The sequence below is a fragment of the Acinonyx jubatus genome, chromosome B4 (assembly GCF_027475565.1).
Source record: "Acinonyx jubatus isolate Ajub_Pintada_27869175 chromosome B4, VMU_Ajub_asm_v1.0, whole genome shotgun sequence".
Lineage (NCBI taxonomy): Eukaryota > Metazoa > Chordata > Mammalia > Carnivora > Felidae > Acinonyx > Acinonyx jubatus.
In genome coordinates, this window is record NC_069387.1 from 10,428,436 (window position 1) to 10,449,077 (window position 20,642).

The following is a 20,642-nucleotide window of genomic DNA, read 5'->3' on the forward strand; positions in this document are numbered from 1 at the left end:
AACGTGTAATAGCTGAAACAGGTGGTAGAGAGAGAGTCCAAACCCCTCATTTCAGAGATAAGAAAACCAGCATTTTCACTAAGTCACAGTCACTCAGTCTAATACAGAGATGCTCAAAACTATCGAACCCTGTGGTTCAAACGAAGATGGACAAGACCTTCAGATTATGCAGGAGAAGATGAGGAAGAGGCTGAGAAACCAACTCTTGAGAAAAGAAAAAACACCTCTGAGGATTTAATAGAAAAGTCTTTTTTTAAAAAAATGTCAAGTGTCCACACCTTGGGTTTTTTATGTCTTCCATTGTGCTCACAGTCTACATGTCCCTGATCCCTGCAGCCATTGAGGTATGAATGGCACAGCACGTAACTTCTGGTTTAAAAGCGCATCCATCCATTCCTCAACTGTTGGCAGAAAAGGGCTTATCAACGCCGCTGGAATCTATTTCTTAGGTGAAGGGGTCAGCAGAGATGTCCCGAAAGCACAGGAACGTCTGGCACCCTTTGTGCACACCACGACAGGTGTTTCTGGAGCGAGCGGGCTGCCCTGGGCAACAGCAGTTTCTCGTGCAGCTGATGTGAGCAGATCCTGGTAACTGCCTACTTGAACCTTCCTGACTGCAAATGAAGTGTCAACTCCGGCTGCCTACCAAAGGACGAGTTCTCTGAAGGTGCCGGGTACATTTCTGTGGCGTTCTTCTATTTACTAAACAAGACCCACACATTTTGCTGTGCCTATTCTAAACACTGAATCAGAACCAAGTTTTGTATTTGTCTGTAGAATGGTGTGGACCATGTATCGGCTCAGGCTACGTGGCCTATGTTGGGCAGGTCCTACAGAATGCACTGGTGAAATTCAAGATGAGACAGGACTGCCCTCAGCATCCCACTCCATCTTAACATCAAACCATACTACTGAAATCCCTGGGACAGAGACATGCAGGAATGTGTGTGTGTGTGTGTGTGTGTGTGTGTGTGTAAGTATATGTATATATACACATGTATATACACACACGTATATATAATCCAAATATATACACACACACACACATATATGCAGATATATACACATATATATATTTGGATATATACATATATATATTTGGATTATATATATATATGTGGATATAAATACATGTATATATATATTTGGATGGAGATATATATATATATATATACACACACACACACATTTGGATATATATACATATATCCAAAGTAAGTCTTAGGCAAACTCCAAAAGTAGACACACTTGGTCTAGGATCTCCCTCCACCTCAATGTTTTACATTGTTTCCTTTTGCCCTGTCACAACCCCACCAGGATCTGATTGTCTATGCAGCACCTCCATCATATCCCCAAATAGTTATTGAACTCCTACTAACCAAGCCTTTATTTATATGCATTTTAAAAATTTATTCCTTAAATTTTTTGTTTGAGATACAACTGACCATAACATTACACTAGTTTTAGGTGTACATCATAGTGATTCTTTTTAATTTTCTTTTTTTAATGTTTATTTTTGGGAACGAGAGAGACAGACACAAGTAGGAAAAGGGCAGAAGAGAGCGGGAGACACAGAATCTGAAGCCACCTCCAGGGTCTGAGTTGTAAGCACAGAGCCCGATGCGGGGCTCGAACTCATGCACAACAATTTGACATATGTATATATTACAAAATGATTACTATATTAAGTTAACATCCATCACCACACACGGTTACAAGTTTTTGGCTTTTTTCCTTGTGATGAAAACTTTCAAGATCTACTCCCTTAGCAACTCTAAAATATACAAATATTAACTATCATCACCATGCTGTGCACTACATTCCCAGGACTTACCTACCTTATAACTGGAAATTTGTACCTTTTGATCACATTCACTCATTTGCCTACCTCCCACAGCCACCATCCCCCATCTGGCCTCTGGCAACCACCAACCTGTTCTCTGTATTTGTAAGTTCATTTGTTTGTTGCTTGTTTGTTTCAAATTCCACATATAAATGATAACATACAGTATTTGTCTTTATCTGATTTATTTCACTTAATGTCCTCAAGGTCCATCCATGTCATCATAAATGGTAAAATTCCATTCTTTTTTGTGGCTGAATAATATGCCTCTGTGTGTGTGTGTGTATGTGTGTGTGTGTGTGTGTATGTGTGTGTACACATTTTCTTTATCCATTCATCTATCAATGAACACTAAGGTTGTTTCCATGTTTTGGCTATTGCAAATAATGTTGCAGTGAACACAGGAAACAAAAATCCTTCTGAGACTGTGATTTCCCTTTGGATAAATACCCAGAAGTAGAATTGGTGGATCACACTGTAGTTCTATTTTTAATTTTTTGAGGAACCTCCCTACTGTTTTCCACAGTAGCCGCACCAATTTACGTTCCTACCAGCAGTACACAAGGGTCCCTTTTTTTCCACATCCTTGCCAACACTTGTTACTTCTTGTCTTTTTGATAATAGCTATTCTAACCGGTGTGAGGTGATATCTCATTATCTCATTGTGATTTTAATTTGCATTTCCTTGATGACTGGTGATGTTAACCATCTTTTCATGCACCTGTTAGCCATGTGTATGTCTTCTTTGGGAAGATGTCTATTCAGGGTCTTTGACCATTATTTAATTTGACTGTGTTTTGCTACTTAGTTGTAGGAGTTCTTTATATATTTTGGATATTAACCCCTTATCAGATACCTAATTTGAAAATACTTTCTCCCATTTGGTGCATTGCCTTTTTAAAAAATTTTTTTTTTAATGTTTATTTATTTTTGACAGAGAGAGAGAGACAGACCATGAGCGGTGGAGGGGCAGACAGAGAGGGAGACACAGAATCCGAAGCAGGCGCCAGGCTCCGAGCTGTCAGCACAGAGCCCAACACGGGGCTTGAACTCACCAACCGCGAGATCATGACCTGAGCCAAAGTCGGACGCTCAACCGACTGAGCTTCCCAGGCATCCCAGGTGTGCTGCCTTTTTATATGCTGTACAAAAGCTTTTTGGTGAGATGTAGTCCCATTTGTTTATTTTTGCTTTTGTTGCCTCTGCTATTTGTATCAGATCCACAAAATCACAGCCAAAACCAATGTCAAGGAGCTTTGTGCCTATGTTTTCTTCTAGAAGTTTTATGGTTTCAGGTCTTACATTCAAGCCTTTAATCCACTCATTCTGCTGCCTGTGCCTGCCCAGTGCCCCCACTGCCACTTATTAGAGAAATTGTCCTTTCCCTACTGTAGTAAATTAAATGACCATACATGCGTAGGTTTCTTTCTGGACTCTCATGTCTGTTCCAATGCTCTATGTCTCTATTTTTGTGGCTACACCATAATGTTTTGACTACTAGAGCTTTGTAATATACTTTGAAATCATGAAGTGTGATGCCTCCAGCTTTGCTCTTCTTTCTCAAGACTGCTTTAGCTATTTCGGTCTTTTGTGGCTCCATACACGTTTTAGGATTGTCCATGTACTATTTCTGTGAAACATGCCACTGGAATTTTGATGGACAGTATACTGAATCTGTAGATAGCTTTGGTTAGTATGGATATTTCAACAAAATTAATTCTTCCAATCCATGAGTACGGAATTTCTTTCCATTTATTTGTGTCATCTTCCATTTCTTTCATCAACATCTTAGAGTTTTCAGAGTGTAATTCTTTTTCTCCTTGGCTAAACTGATTCCTAGATCTTCTATCTTATTTTTTTATGCAGTTATAAACAGGATTATTTTCTTCTCTTTTTGATAGTTTTTACTAGTATATAAAAACTAGTTGCATTTGCATTCATCTGGCACTCATATATAAAAATGCAACTAGGGGTGCCTGGGTGGCTCAGTCGGTTAAGCGGCCGACTTCGACTTCAGGTCATGATCTCTTGGTCCGTGAGTTTGAGCCCCGCGTCGGGCTCTATGCTGACAGCTTAGAGCCTGGAGCCTGTTTCAGATTCTGTGTCTCCCTCTCTCTGACCCTCCCCTGTTCATGATCTGTCTCTCCCTGTCTCAAAAATAAGTAAAACGTTAAAAAAATTTTTTTAAATAAAAATAAAAATGCAAATGCAACTAATTTATATATTGATTTTGTATCCTGCAACTTTACTGAATTCACTTATCAGTTTCAACAATTCTTTGGTGGAGTCTCAGGTTTTCTATATATGAGATCCTATCATCTGCAAAAAGAGATAGCTTTACTTCTTCTGTTCCAGTTTGGATGCCTTTTATTTCTCTTTCTTGTCTAACTGTGCTGACTAGAACTTCCAGTACTATGTGAATAAAAGTGGCAAAAGTGGGCATCTCTGTCTTGTTTCTGCAGGAAAAGCCTCAGCTTCTAACCACCAGGTATGATGTTAGCTGTGGGTTTGTCATATGTGGCTTTATTTATGATGAGGTCCATTCCCCCCATACCTGCTGTATGTTGAATTGTGAAAACAGTCTTGAAACTCCTTAGATGGACGAAAGAGCAAGAATGTGGTCAAGTTTTCCCACAATGGATTTTCTTGCACTATTACTCCGTACCTGACACTTTTTATATGAAATCTGCTGTGTGCACAGCACTGATCTCCACAGAACTTTTCCTCTTCAAATCTCTGTGACGGCAAGCATTAATTTTCACAGCCTTCCAAGGAAAAAGCAAGGAGGGGATTGCTGCCGAACCGAAAGCTACACACAATGTCTAGGATACAGATGTGAGTCACAGCACCAGCCTCAGGCACAGCAGCTGGCAGGTGTGAGGAAGGAGTACACTACACGTTGCTGAGTCAGTGTACGAAAAAACGGTGACCCCAAGCTGCATGCATCTGTGCATCTTTATCTGGCACCTAAATATCCATCAAGTAGAAGAAAGACCAAAATCTGCATGAGTGCAGAGTATTCCTTCAGTTAGCAAACTACAGCCCCAGGATCAAATCTGGTCCACGGCCTGCTCTTGTGAGTAAAGAAAGGTTCAACGGAACACCGCCACGCTCAGTCATGTGTTGTCTGCGGTTGTTTTCATGCCACGACAGTAGAGTTGAATAGTTATGACAAAGATCATGCGGTCCACAAAGCCAAAAATATTTACTATCTGGCTCCTCACAGAAAATGTTTGCCTACCCCTACTTTAAAAAACAAAGGTTTGGGGGCACCTAGTTGGCTCAGTCAGTTGAGCGTCTGACTCTTGATAGCAGTTCAGGTCATGATCTCACAGCTGTGGGACTGAACTCCGCATCTCGGTGGGCGCAGAGGGTGTAACCTGCTTGGAATTCTCTCCCTTGCCGTCTGCCCCTCCCCTGCTCACCTGTGCTCTCTCTCCCCCTCTCTCAAAATAAGTAGACAAACTTAAAAACAAAGCAAAACAAAGGTTTGTCCTCTATGAATGAGACACACAGAAGTTGCTTAAAGAAAACACCAAGCTGACAGCAAGAAGCTATGCCTCATAGAAACACAGCAAATAAAAACAACACAGTCATCCCTGGAAAGAGAGGGGCCTAAACTGCATCTATTTTCATCTGTTTTAAACTTAAAAGAATTATTAACAAGAGTGTATGTGACTGTAATTTTTGGCATATTTCTGTGAGATAAACTTTCATTTGGCAACTTAACACTTGTTAAAATCTGTAAGTTAAATATATTGACTAAATTTTGTTTTGAAGTAAATTTTGTCTAAATTTAGATTTAACTCTAATCAAAAGGATCGGTCGGGTAGAAAAGTTCTCAAGCTCTTGTCATCAAAACAGATGTCCTATGAAAACAAAAACACCTTTATTTTGGTTTCCAAATATTTATGTAGTCATAGTAAACTACAGACAATCTGCTAAACTTTATATACACATTTTGATTAGTTAAAAACCTAAAGCTTCACATTAATTTTATCTTTATTTTTGATACGATTTCCTTCTAATTCTATAAATAACTTATGACCTAAAAGCTCGATCTATCATGTCCAAATTCCAAGCATTCTTCACTAAACAGACGAGTGGTGACTACTTTTGATACAAATGTTGCAAGTTCTCTAACTCTTCACTAAGCTTGATTTCTCCATTCTCCGGATGTAACCCTGTCGCAGGGACGCGGACCGGGGCTAACCCCCATCTCTGAATACTAAACAAAGACCTTCCTGTTGCAGCATCGAGCCAGGCTGGTTTGGCAACAGTTTTTATATTTATTGTGAAATCTATTATAAAACCACGTTAGTCCTATACTGTATTTGTGAATACAAATACATGCCTTCTTCACATATCATAGCAAGTAATTTAAGTCACTAAAACTGTAATTAGATATGAAGTCAGCAGCCTTCAAAGAAGATTACAAAGTGACTTCTGGCTATTGTACTGTATTGACACTGACACAACCTGAATTCACCGCAGAACCAATCAAAATTGCAAAGAACTAAAACAGCAGAAAGAAATGCTCTTTGATCAAGGTGTGACAGAACGCAGTGTCTAAATGTCTAGACCAAGGGACTTTATTCAATAGTGCAAAAACACTTCTTCAGGCTACAGTGATAAGCAATGAAAGGCACCAGCAGCAACCTCTAGAGAAAGCATCTTACTTAAATTAGGCGTTGTAACAAAAAATCTATGACTTTGGTGAAATTTAATAAAGCCTAACATTACACTAAAATCCATTTCTATGCTTCATTATTTTCATTTGCACTAGATGCTTCAAAACTGCATCACAGTATAAATTTAAAAAGTGAGCGTGATCATATGAGAACCGGTACCAGTTGGCTTCATTTTCCAAGGAGTGGTGAACTGAGCTATCCAACTATACCTTCACACAAGTGGTCGCTTTCAACGGTGTCCTCTTTAGGCCCTCCTTTTCCCCTTTCGATTTTCTTTCTAGGCATCTCAAGGCACTTCTGTGTTTCTCTTACTGAACACACAGGAGGGTGGTGATGCACAATCCGGAAGACAGGCCCTGCTGCAAAACTACATCCCTCATCGGACACCTACTGTCAACACAACGTGGGCCAGTTGGCCGACTTCTTTCTGCTTCAGTTTCATCTAAAAAAAGGATAAATAAGAGCGCCTATCCCAAGGAGTTTTTGAGAGGAATCAAAGAGTTATCCATGTAAAAGGCTTAGAACAGTGCCTGGCACACAGTAAGTGCTCGATGAATACTGGCTAATATTATTAAGATAAATTATTGATTGACTAAACATGTTGTTTCAAGCAATGAGAAATGAGGTTTTAGGTAATTATTAGATCCTTTTGGAATGCAGTTTCTTTCATATGTAGTATTACATTAGACCATTTTATGATACAAACATCTCTTCTAGTGGTTCACTTCCAATATATTGTATATACAACATACCAAATATACAAAGGAGGTCAAAATCAGCTGAGTTATATTTCACCTTCTGAATCAAAATCTGGGATAGAGCCCAGAAATTTATTTATTTTTAATTCCCAGCTGATTCTAACGTGCAGGCAATTTTGGGACCTACTGATCCTGACAGGGCTAAATGTGCAAATTATCCTTCAGTCACATACCTCGGTTCTGCACACTAACCCACACAAACATGCAATCATTTCCTGACACATTTGTGGCTAAGTTTGATTTATTAAAAAAAAAAAAAAAGTGGAAGTGGGGGTTTAATTTGAGAACAGTATTTCATCATAGTTAAACATTGCTCTGTCGGCCTGTTGAAGTTCTGAGTCTTCTAATTATAACTACTCAGGAGAACACTCTGGTTATGCTAATGTCATTAGGTATAATAATAACACCTTAAATTTGTCCACACCTTTATATAGTACTCTATCATTTCACTTCTTCAAAGCTTCAACTATACTCTAGGTACGCAGAGCAGCTACTGATTCTGCTTTATAGATGAGGCACTAAAGTGTTATCTGAGAGCAGCAAAGCCACAAGAAAGGGCATTCTCCAACTCCCAGAACTGTTTCTGTTAATTTGTTTGCTTGTTCAGCCCAAAGAAAAACATGATACAAAAAAATACTTCCTAAATGCAAGAAAACTCAACAGAAAGAGAAAACAAAGTCTGAGTACTACAAGTTGCTGCTATGAACTATCAAGAAATTACATTTTTTTCTCCAAAATGTAATCATGTATCATAAATTGAAAAACCCTGGCTTCTTCCTCTTTATAATAAATCAGAGTGGGAAAAAAATAAATTTGAACGAGAAATTAATCACTAAATTGGATGGAACCAAACAAACTGTAGAGATGATGAGGAGTCTCCAGCCTGTAGGAATCTGCCTAAACAATGCCAGAACCAGAACGGGCAGATTCTCGTCATGAGCGAGATGTTTCCAAGAGTCAAAACCACTTCAGCCACTTTACTTTATAGTAGTCTAGACCTCCCTCAACTCTTTACATAACATACTCAGGATAAATGGAATTAATTTTGAGAAGCAATAACATGGAGACATTTATAACTATAGGAAAGATCAACAGCATTTCTTTTCATTGCTCATATTTAGGCTGCATAACACTAAAGTTCTAATTGCTAATTATTTTTAAAACACATTTACATAAAATGAAATGTTTTGTAATTATTTCTGAAATACAAAGTGTTATTCATTTCCATTTAATTCTGCTAAATTACTGATACAACTCATTTATTGCACTTTATGTCCCTACTAAAATACAACAAATATTAAAAATTGTATTCTTAACTGTAGTTCAATTTTAATCATAGAGGTTAAAAATGCTAGGAATTTAATAACAAAAAGCACACTGCAGGACCAGTCCGGGCATCTCCTTCATAGCAGGGCTATTAAAAATAAAGAAAATCAATATAATGGGTCACCATAGAAACATCATAATAAAAAGTTAACTTTCAATCGATACAACTTACTGTAAAAAGCCAAATCTGTCCGTGACTTTGTAAACAAGGTAATCAGCATCCTCCCAAGGTTCAATCTCTGCACCTTCTCGTCCCTGTAATAGGGAACAAAGAAGGATATTACTGGGAATTTATAAAACTGAATAATTATTCAGAATAAAAAGGCCACAAGAGTTATTTTTTATAAAGAGCTAGAAATCAGGCATTATCACCCTAAATTAACTTTTAAAAAAAACGACTTTTGGTAATAGAATCACCATTTCCTAGGTACAGGCTTCAGAAGGTCCCATATGTCAGCAAGAACTGACATGCAGCTAAGCCCTGACTTATCAGACCTGGGTTCCTGTGAGAAGCCAACTGGGGACGTGGGAGCAACGAAGGGCAAGAAAGCCACTCGGGAAGGAACTGCCAAACTTCAATGTTTTTGAATCAACCTGTCTTGGAAAAAAACTCTTTCATGCCTTCTCATCCAAACTTCTAAGAACAGTAAGCTATCCACCTTGTCTCTCTACTTCATAGCTACATCAGCCTGGACATGATTCTTGCCAAGGTCAAAAATGATCTTCCATTGTCCAATCCAGTGGACACTGCTCGGTTCTTATCTAGAGGACTCTGCTCGGTGTGCCCGTCAGTGTTGCACATTCCCCATGCCTCAAGCTCCATGACACCAGCCTCTCTTGGCTCTCCCCATACCATCCAACTCTTCTTTTGATGGGTCTTCACAGATCCCTCTCAGTGTGCCCAGAGCCCTGCCCTCAGACCACTGCTCTTCTCATTGTACTTCTGAGGCCGTGAACTAGCACTGATTAGTAGGAACCCCAAATGTCTACACCAACCCATCACATTTCAGACTCCTACCCAACTGTCTTGTGGACCCCTCCGTCTGCATGTATTTTATCAATGACTGTACAACGGCTAGCCCAGTCACTAAGTGTTAACTGCATGGAAAAAAAATTCATACAAACATGAATGAATGACAGTTCTACTGATTTTAAGTTAGTTAAGCAGTTAAATAAATTAATTAGGTTTTTCATAGATCACACTAAAATCTATTCACAATAATGGGAATTTGTGTCAGGTTGTTCCAAACAACCAATTTAAAAACGAACTCCGGGAACATAGCTGTTAAGTTGAGCACCGCCTGTATGCCTCCCTGGGGGCAGGGCACAGTCCAGATGACTTTCTATAATCTGATGCTCCTGTTATTCTCACAAATAATCAAAAGCAACAGATATGAAATTACATGCAAGTGATATAAATATAAAACATGACATTTATAAATCACTGCCTACAACCCATTACAGACCTCAAGAGGTAAAGTAATAATGAGGAGACATGTGAACTGTCAACAACTGTAATTTTCTAAAGCATCAAAAACCAGATTTCATAACTAACAAAGAGATAAAATGCTAATGGAGATTATATATAATGTATAAGTTCAAATTTTCAGATCCGTGTTAAAATTTTAATACCACATATAAATTATAAATAAAATGGGTATTTAATTTTATATACTAACATATTCAAATATTTATTGAATACCTAGCATGAGTCAGAAACTATTCTAGATATTTAGAATATAAGAGTAAATCAAACAAAAGGTATTCTTACCCTCCATTTACATTCTAGGAGTGAGAGTAGACGAAAAACAAAGTAAGCGTAATATAAAGTAAGCTGACATAAGTGCTGTGGTGAAAGAGAAAGGAGAGAACAGGGACCCAGATAGCTGGGGAAGGAGGGGGTATTTGCTATTACACAGTGTGGTCAGAGAAGATCTCACTAAGAAGGTAGCATCTGGGTAAAGATCGGAAAAAGGTGAGACAATGAGGTCTGAGACTATCTAGGATACAACGTTCTGGGCAGAAAAAACGGCCAGCGCAAGCTCAGTGTGTAGGGAGAACAGCAAGAGACCAGGGTGGTTGGAGCAGAGGGAAGAAGAGAGAATAAAGATGACTTCAAAGGTCGCATTAAATAAACAAACTGCTTCTGTAATTCAAGCTCTCCAAAAAACAAATCCATTTCTATTTATATGTTTTTTCTGATAAAACAGACTCAAAGAGTAAATCTGAATACTTACTCTGTCATATTTAGCAACTATTTCGGCTCGCTCCTGGGCAAGTTTGAGGGCTACATCCTGGTCCGAATCTGCGGAGAGAACGAGTTTAGATGAACTGTTATTTAAAAAACCATAAAGTTAATTAATTATAAACCTAAGGTAAAACAAAAAATAAACAATAAATCAATATTGCCTAAAAGGACAAACTAGCAAAATCAAATAAACTTAAAAGGCTGAGTTAATTATCTATAACTACGGCTTTGAAATATCAACATATCTACCATTTCAGTAGTATATATGATATTCAAAAGAAAGTAAATTTATTAACATGGCATTAACTTAGAGGAGATGATAAATCTTATCCCTCAAGAATCAATTTTGGATCTAATTTCGGAGAAACAAGTGTTGAAGTTGAAACAAACCGAAAGCTCAAAGTTTTCAGATGAAACCCATCTGGGTATATGATGAGAAGAACATTCAAGAATGCTTTTACAAATTGAGGTAATCTGTCCACAAAATAAACAGTGTTAAGATACACTTCAGGAGTTAGAAAAATTATTTCTCCTACATGATGAAAATAATCACTCCTTCATTGGGCCCCTGAGGTCCTCCCTCACCAAATGCCTCAATTAACTATGCTAATCTCCAATTCTGCTGCACACATACCCTTCTTTCTTACCACCACCAGGTATCCCTGAAAAATACAAATCTGGTAAGAGTGGTAGAGATCACGACATGAAATAGCATGCATATGATGACACATCCCAAGTACCATAAAGAAAAACAAAAGACCAGGGACAGGCTATATCAAAGGTACCTCTTATCACGAAGAAAAACACAAGCACTTCACTGGAAATGTGGGCAATGGCCATGAGCAAGAAATTCCCAAGAGTAACAATAACAGCCACAACCACATCTGTGTTCTCACTAACTCCCTGGCAGACAGGACGATATTGCCTGGCAGCAGGTACTGTGAAAAGCTCTTTACATCCCTCATCCCATTTATGTCTCACCACGACACCCTACCATAGGTAGCATATGAGGCCTGGAGATTTAGCCCACTGTCTAAGGTCACAAAACTACTAAAGAGCAAAACTGGGACTCAAATCCAGACAGTCATGACTCCATAGCCCGTAATTTTAAGGATAATTTTATAAAAATGACCGCTAAAGACACAAGAAAGAAAAATAATAATAAAGACACAGGAAAGGACTTGCAGTGAAAGATGGCAAACACAACACACTTTCATATTCATTCCTCTGGAAACACTAAAGTGACTCTACAGGGATTCTTCAAACCCCCTCCCTCAAAGGCCCAGCAAATGGTGGCTCCTGAGGAGAGGGAAGGGTGGGGTTAGACCCAAGAAAGGTGATGAAAGGAGTCAACTCCCCGAGACCGAAGGGGATGTGCATGCGTACAGAAGAGGTTAGGTGTGGGGAAGAAAAGCACATCTTCGCCCTCCACAGCAGGAACCAACCCATACTGCCTGCGACTGTGGAAGCGGGAAGTGGCAATCCAGGCTTGCTCTCTAGCACTATGGAAGAAAACAGAAAACGAATCAGCCTGGGAGAGAAAGGTGGTTACTTCTGTGAGGTGGGCTGTGGGGAGGGAGGAGTATGGAAGTCAGCTATTTTTCAAAATAAGTCATACAGACTGCTGAATCTTTAAACCAAGTATAGCTCTGATAAAAATAAAATCTAAATTTAAAAGCCAAGGAATGGAAAAAAAATCAAACTTATTAGAAACTCAAGAAATACAAGTTTTAAAATATCTTTGTACTTAGACTGACAAAAAATGCACTGATGTTACTCAATGTTGACAAAGAGTGTGGGGAAATCTGCAGTAGCTTACTCTGGGGGAGACTTATCTTTCTGGAAAGCAATTTGATAATATGTCCCCAGAATCTTAAAAACAAGCATGTCCTTTACCTAACAATTTCACCTCTGGGGATTTAGGCCAATGAGATCATCAATATAATAGGAAAAATTGGAAAAAAATGGGAATTTGTCAATTTTTAAAAGTTTATTTGGGAAAAAATGTTTATGTCACTGCTTTTCTCAGACTGTCAATACGCTCTCCTCTGGGGGAAATGTGAATAAATAATAGAATGGTTCAATAAAATAACAAAAATGCAGACTAGATCTTCACAGTGAACTAATGCAGTCAAAAGTCTGCGATAATCAACTCAATTATATATTCATTACCCTAGTCTAGACTTAGGGACCTCTGTCAATTCCTTTTCCCTCTTCTGTTGCCCAGTTTTACAACATTACACTCACATTTCTCCAAAAGGGTAGGGAAAGCAAATTTAAAAAAATTAAACTCAAACTAGGAAAGTTGACCACTTATTAAATTCCACTTCCATTATCAGAACAACGAAGCATGAATATCTACGGTGATCAGGCCAAATTCAATGGATGAGTGCTTTCTTTGAATGTATTCTATATCAGACCTTCATTGCTGCTACAGTCATAGGAGTCTCAACCGTCTTTCCTACTTAACAATGAAAGGCTTAAAAGTATAAAGGCAAGAACTGAAAACAGTACAGAGTTGAGAAGATGCAAAGTATCCCAAGAAAGCATCATTGTGGCAAATTATAAAATATAAAGCTTTCCAGGGATCATCTCCAGTCTAGAGATTTCCAAAAAGGAAAAAACCTAACCACGTAATAGAGGTCATATTGAAATTGGATGAAATTGTATCCTAATTTCAGGAGAGAAAAATCATGTACTTTAAACACGGTTAGAGAGGTTGACTTGGCTCTAAAGCAAATAAAGTAAGTTCTAAATCTTTAAATTCCTTTAGAACTTTCTTGTCCTTGTATTTCCTTGTGGAGAGAAAATTCTGTAATGCTGACAAATGTGTTCTAAAAAAAAGTGTGAATTTAAAGGCATACTAATTTTATAAAATATAGCCAAACCTGCTTCCTAGAAGAGACTAAATGTAAATGCCAATTGTTCCCAACATGGAGTGCAAAGACATTATTTAATAATCCACATTGTGAGGTAACCATCTTTAGAGTAGGAAGTTAATATCCCTCTGCAGAATTCACTATAGTTAAATTATGTATCATAGTGTCTGATCTATAGTTGAGAAGTTTATGAAGAATTGCACTAGAATCCTCCCTTTGATTTCATTCTGAAAGCTTATTTAGAAATTCCATTGCAAGAACAAAGAATTTGCCCTAAAACATTGAAGACAAAGGGTTATCAACAGCTGCCTTGTGTCTGTGTGCAAGTGTACACAAAGTTCCAGGCACCTATCAAACAATGACAGTTGTGTTATTCGGCACCTACATCACATGTCATTACTTAATTTAAAAAACCTCTATTACATTATTCAAGCCAGATGAAATAAAATTATTTTTATTGACTTCACATCTAAGGCAACAATGTTTCAAAGAAAAAAGGCATGTTTTAAGCAGTAAAAATAGAGAGCCACTGGATTAAACACGCAAGTATACAGTAAAACCTATCTGGGCACAAATTTATGGAAGATAATGACAGCTATCGCATCTTATGAAGCATTTCAAAAAGTGACAACTCTAACATTTCCAGAAGCCTTCTAATTCCCTTTAAACACAAGAACTTTTAAGAATCAAGCATCCTCCTGAAAGACATTTTTTAAAAGCAGGCAATGTAGTTGAGTATCTCTCACTCAATTAACCCCACGTTGTAATGAACAAGTCATTCACAGTCATTAAATTTCAAGTTCAGTTTGTCCAATAGAACAAACCTCAAAGCGGACATTCTTCCTAGTGTACATTCTGACAGGACTACTATATACAAATCACCTATTCCAACTTAAGAAGTACTTTACCATTTGTTAGACGGTTAGTCCGGCCCTGGGAATTAACGGCGGCTTCAGTCCTCATAGATTAAACTTATCTACTCCAAGATTTCATTATTATTTTACAGTTCTCAAGCACACCAGGCGAGTTAGGTGGTGCCTCACACATTCTTGCAACAAACTGAAACAGAAAAGTGGAAGGCAGCTCTACTTTCAACTATTTGTGAAACAAGCACAAGAAAGAAAACGTTTCTAAGGGAGAAGAAAAGACCTTTCTGTGGCTACACGGACTCCAGATATTCTAACAAAGATGATGTTTGTTGAGGGTAAAAACATGTCTTTCAGGCCAGATCCCAAGTATGAGCCACAGCAGCCTACACCCGGCATTTCCATCTGACAACAAACAGGGGCTTGAGACAAGCCGCTTTAGAACACGCCTTCACCTCCTGCTGCAAAGTTAACCACATGCTTACTACTTGCCCTAAATTTTGTCATAAAGCAACAAAGAAAATTGTTATTGAAAACATTAAACTAAAACTAGGTAGGAATGTTCCCCTCAAACACATTTCCTTCTTAACATAATTTTTAATGTGAGAACGTCAGCCTCTATTTCAGACACTAAATGAATACAAGCTAAATTTTGGAAGGTTTTGGAAAGTTTTAACACACCACACATATACAAGTGAAACACCTTTTAGGGAACAATGTGTATAACTACTGTAGGACGGCTCTGTGAAATTTTCTGTTCTATTCTATTTATTCCTTCTTACTCCTCTTCAGGGACCTACAATTTGGAAACCACTTTGCAAAAGTTAACAGTCATGTTGGAGGCATGCTTGCGGACATTAATCACACTTAACTGGACACTTCACACATTAAGTTTACACTCACTTTAAGCCATTTGTAGTATTTAATATAAGCAAAAGACCTCAGAAGCTTAGAGAGAGGGAAAATTTCAAGTCATACACTGAGGAATAAGAATCAGACTGGTATCAAACTTCTTTCCAGCTAAAAGATAATGAAACTCTATTTCCAAAGTTCTGAGAAAAAAAAATGATCATGAACTTAGAGTTCTATACCAAGCCCGACTATCAATGAAGCATGGAGAAAAAATAAAAACATTTTTAGCTATTATCAGGTCTGCTAAAGCTCAAGAAATGACCCTCACCCCTAAAAGATGTCCACATCCTCATCTCTGGAGCCTGTGAGTGTACCTTATATGGCAAAGGTATCTGCAGATGTAGGAAGTTAGGATCCTGAGATGGGGAGATTATCCTGCATCGTGCAGATGGGCCCAACGGAATCATAAAGCACCTTATAAAATTGTTTAATGTTTATTTATTTTTGAGACAGATGGAGTGGGAGTTGGGAAGGGGCAGAGAGAGAAAGAGAGACAGACAGACAGACAGACAGACAGAATCTGAAGCAGTCCCTAAGCTCTGAGCTGTCAGCACAGAGCCCAATGTGGGGCCAGAACTCACAAATCGTGAGATCATGACCTGAGCCGAAGTTGGACGCTTATTAACCGACTGAGCCACCCAGGCGCCCCATAAGAGACCTTATAGAAGGGAAACAAGAAAGTATGACGATGGAAGAGGTTGGAGCACTTGTGAGGAAGGAAGGGGTTGGCAGGCAAAGAACAAAGGTGGTCTCTAGAAGTCAGAACTGGCTAAGAAACGGCTCCAGAAGGAACCAACTAAGCTGACATGTTGACTATGGTCCAGTGAAACTGAGCTCAGACTCTGGCCTCCAGAAATATAAAAGAATAAATCTATGTTGTTTTAAGCCACTAAGTTTGTGGAATTCGTTACAGCAGGGACAGAAAACCAATACATGATTCAAAGTTCACTGCCTACCCAATGTTTCTTTTAAAAACAATATGAGAATACACTACAGAAAAACGAAACAACAATAAAAAGAACTGACAAAGACTCTCTCCTTTTCCAAACTTCAGTCAGGCTCCTCCTAGCCTTGTCCTATCTTCGGCCTGCCTAGCCTGGCCTGGCCCAGCCGCAGCAAGAATCCTGCTAAGTCAGTTTAGCAAGAGTGCCCCCACACCCTGATAGCTAGTCACCCTGGCGTGCCTTTATCCAGAATCCTGTTCAGTCAGCGTAGCAAGGACCACCCCCTCCCCGCCATGCACTGAAATCTTCAGTCTGCCTGGTGGCTATGAACTCCCACCTGTCCTTCCTGTGTTTGGAGTGGAGCCTGATCTCTCTCCCCTACTGCCGACAGTCTTGACCCCAACTGCAATTCTCGTGTACAACGTCTTTGCTGTTTTAACAAGAGCCAGAATAATTTTTCTGTAACAGAATAAAAAAGAAGGCAGACACGGGATCCATGAAATCTCAGATGGCTAAAATTAGACATTTCCAGATGCCAAATGTGTAGCTGCCTAGAGAGCAGCCAGCCTACATTAGAATAGGGAATACAAGGTGTCTTCAGGAAGAAAATAGATTTTATCAGTGACACAGTAAAAGCTTACACATAAAAGACTCCAAAAAGAGGGCGAGAGGACTGTTTGAAATCTCAGAACTAGCAAAGCAGAAAGTGATAAAGCCACAGGCAAACGTGAAGAAATGTACAAAGGCCATTTGTACACATATGGCATGTAGGAGAAATGAATCCATGTGATCTTGACACTTTCAACATTAGGGTTATTATACTTATTTTTACATACCTCATAATATTCGAGACTTAGATAAATGACACTGACACTATTTTGATTATACGATACTGACATTATTCTGATTATATAAGAATTTTATTGGCTTTTGGTGTTCATAATCAACTACAAAGTGTCCAAAACTGAACTCTGATCTGCACGCACACACACCACACTCCAAACCTAAATGCCCTTCCTAAAAGCAGCCACCAATACCTGCAAAAAACATTCTCCACACTATACAAGAATCTACATGCATGCATGCACACACAGATTTCAGTCTCCCTTTTCTAGTGAGAAACTAGAATTGTTCTATCAATAGCTCTACACCTCACTCTTTTTCATTTAACAGTGCATCTTGGAGCTTGTGCATATCCACATCTGCAGACCTACCCAGTGGTGTGCCAATAAAGGCTTAGCGACCCATTCTTAAAGGGAGGAAGCAGGGGCTCCAGGCCCCGGTTGTGGCACCTCCGAACCTCCATGCCACTTCTTCTCCCACCACGGCGGCTAATCGCCAAACTACAACATGCCTTCATGGAACAGACGGTTCGGTCTGGCTCCAATACATCAACAGATCTACCTTAACCTTTTCCGTAGCTGGAAAGCTTCCTACCTAATACATTAATATAATTTATTCAACCAGTCTTCTCTAAGGAATGTGAACTAGGATAAAAACGAGAGTCCATTTTTAATGGGAGTTAAAGAGAAAACATCCTAAGGTAAAGAGCTTACTAGGCAGTGGTGACCAAAGGCAACAGAACAACAGAGGAAGCAGAAACAACCAGTAAGCTGAGAAAAAGCAGCTGTTGCAAAGAGGAACGCAGGACCTGAGACAGCAGAGTGAGTCACCATCGTAGAGACCTTTCAGCCTAAAAGAACACAGACAGAAGCTGCTTCATGCTTCAGCTCCTGGTGGCTTACACTTCCTGCTCAATACAAATAATGCTCTTTTTTTTTTTCCTTGAAATAATTTGAATAAGTTATTCTGGTCTATAATCAGAGTTCCTTCATTCAACCTCATCTTTCAACCAAAAGAGGCCCCAAGTACCAGTGGTGCCTAAGCAATGGTTTCAGCTACTTGTGATCACTTTCTTAGTGCACTATGGGCTAAGACATATCAAAAATAAGAGTTCTTTTAATGGTAAAATCTTAATTAGGCACCACTGCTGAAAACTTCAGCATTTATTTTCTCATGTTCTAGATTCAAGGCTGGAAGAAATGCTCAGAGGAGAAATACACAGAGTTAAGCAGATCAACATTAAAACACAACTAAAAACAAACGAATAAAATAAAGGCAGGTGCACCAGTCACAAAAGAGCCTGAAATACCACGGATTTTAACTGGGTGTTTCGTATGAGATGATGTTAAATGCAGGCACCTACAAGGTACATATCCCTGCCTGCCTCCCCCTACCGGCCCCTATAATGCTGATTCTGAAACAGCATGCCAGGATCCCGGGGGGAGTCTAGGCCAAAAGCACCACCTGGTGGTCCTGAGAGAAGACTAACCCAGGGTCTCTTCCCTCCACAGGGAGGTCATCTATCATCCAATATTCCCTCGTGCCCCAGCCCCGTCCTATTTCCCCCTCTCCTAACTCACTCAATTCCATGTTAAACAATGTCCTCAAAAACTGCACAACCCCCAACACCTACTAATCTCCTTCTTCCTCCCCCAACTGAGTAATAATCTTAGAAAAATCATTGGTTTCCTTCTCTCTTTCCCATGTTCACTGGGAAAACTATGACAAATAATGGTGATCAAGGAAGAGACAGCCAAAGGCTAAAAGCAAACTACATGAAAGAACCCAAAAGTCCCCAGAAACGCCCAGATTTCCTCTCAAAACAGTCACACAAGTATCCACATAATAGCTTCATATTTCTCTGGCTTAATCCACATGGTCTGATACCATAAAAACATTCAAAATAAGTAAGCTTAAATGCTCTTCAGGATTTACAAACAGGATTTGTATCTTTTCATTCAAAATATTTATATTCTATCACGATCAGCATGACATTGATATTTCCTATTATATATCATACTTTAAATGAATAGTTTTTAAATTTGCCATTCAATGTGCAGAACACATTTCTTCCCACAAATCCTTATACAGAAGCCCAACTGCCAAGCCAGGCAGGCAGGTCGGGTAGAGGAGAGAGGAAGCAAAGTTCCCCTGGCCTGCTCTCCCTCTTTCCTCCAAGTGACCCACATGACCCACGCAGACCTGCAAGGCTATCCCGGCCAAGCAAGCAAGAACAGGGCACATCTCTAATATTTTAAACACGGAGCACCCAGTATCAGCTAGGTATTTAATATTTCCATAACTAAGAAAATGCTTAAAATTATAGTCATAGCAATAATTCCTGGGCAGCCTTCTATTACTTGCTTCCTATTTTCTAGAAAGAGGAGAAACAAAATAATATTTAAAGTCCTAAAGCCAATTACTGGCAAAGATTTATTGTAATTGAAAAGGTAAGTTTTTCTCAAATGCAGTCAGGAATGACAGTCTGCTTCCAGTTGAACTACCCATACCTGCTGGCATAAAGGGAGAACCAGCCACTGCTTCTTTTGTTTGAGTTCTCTTCGAAACAGGAACCCGTAACATTTTATTGACATATGATTTACTGACGTGTTATTTAATTGTAAGCTCCATGAACAAAACACAGTTCTCTCATTCACCCTGCGGTCACTGTATCTAATCATAGGGTCTAGCACACGGTCACTGCTCACCAAGTATTTCTTAAAAGGATGAAACTAATTCCTCAGAATTATTACTATTGTGAACTATTCAACCAGCTCAACACTTAACATATCAATTTATTTTTAACAAGTAGATTTTAAGCTATTTTTCAGAAATACTTTCCCTGCAAAAAGTATACCTTTACAAAAGATTCTAAGTTTTTTTTAATTCTATTTCAAGGTAGCATTTAAAATTTTATTAAGATTCTAAAATTCAGAAATGAGAAGTCACCATCTATTTCTGATTAGCACTTCTGCATATTTACAAGTACTTCATATCCAGGAAGGAAGGAAGGAAGGGAGGGAGGGAGGGAGGGAGGGAGGGAGGGAGGGAGGGAGGGAGGAAAGGAGGGAAGGAGAGGAGGGAAGGAATTTAAAAAAAAAAAAGGCAGGAGCCTCCTGAAAGACGAAGAAAACCAGAGATATGTCTGTGATGTCTGTGCCCAGCCCACTCCTCTCCCCACGTCTTCCTGACTTAGCTACCTGTCTACTCCCAGAAACTACTCCCAAAATCGTAGTCTCACATTCTTGACAGGAAGGTCCTGCCCACTTGGCTGAATGTACTACCATCATGCTTTTAAATCCATGTATGAACACTCCAGAACTCTCCCCATA

The 20,642-nt window shown here is 39.0% G+C and overlaps 1 protein-coding gene across 9 annotated transcripts in view; it reads right to left on the minus strand.

Moving 5' to 3' along the window:
• The window catches only part of USP6NL (USP6 N-terminal like), a 231,354-nt gene that overhangs the window by 68,798 nt on the left and 141,914 nt on the right, over positions 1–20,642 (minus strand). For 3 of the 9 annotated variants that reach the window (XM_053225263.1, XM_053225262.1, XM_053225264.1), the window contains exons 3-5: positions 19,821–19,882; positions 10,856–10,923; positions 8,791–8,873 (exon numbers count right to left, since the gene is read on the minus strand). In XM_053225263.1, coding sequence (XP_053081238.1) covers positions 8,791–8,873; positions 10,856–10,923; positions 19,821–19,830 — 161 coding nt within the window. In that variant the 5' untranslated portion in view covers positions 19,831–19,882. Of the gene's footprint in view, positions 1–8,790; positions 8,874–10,855; positions 10,924–14,653; positions 16,109–19,820; positions 19,883–20,642 lie in introns of those variants that run through there. The other 6 variants (XM_053225266.1, XM_053225265.1, XM_053225268.1 and 3 more) reach the window with 4 other exon arrangements.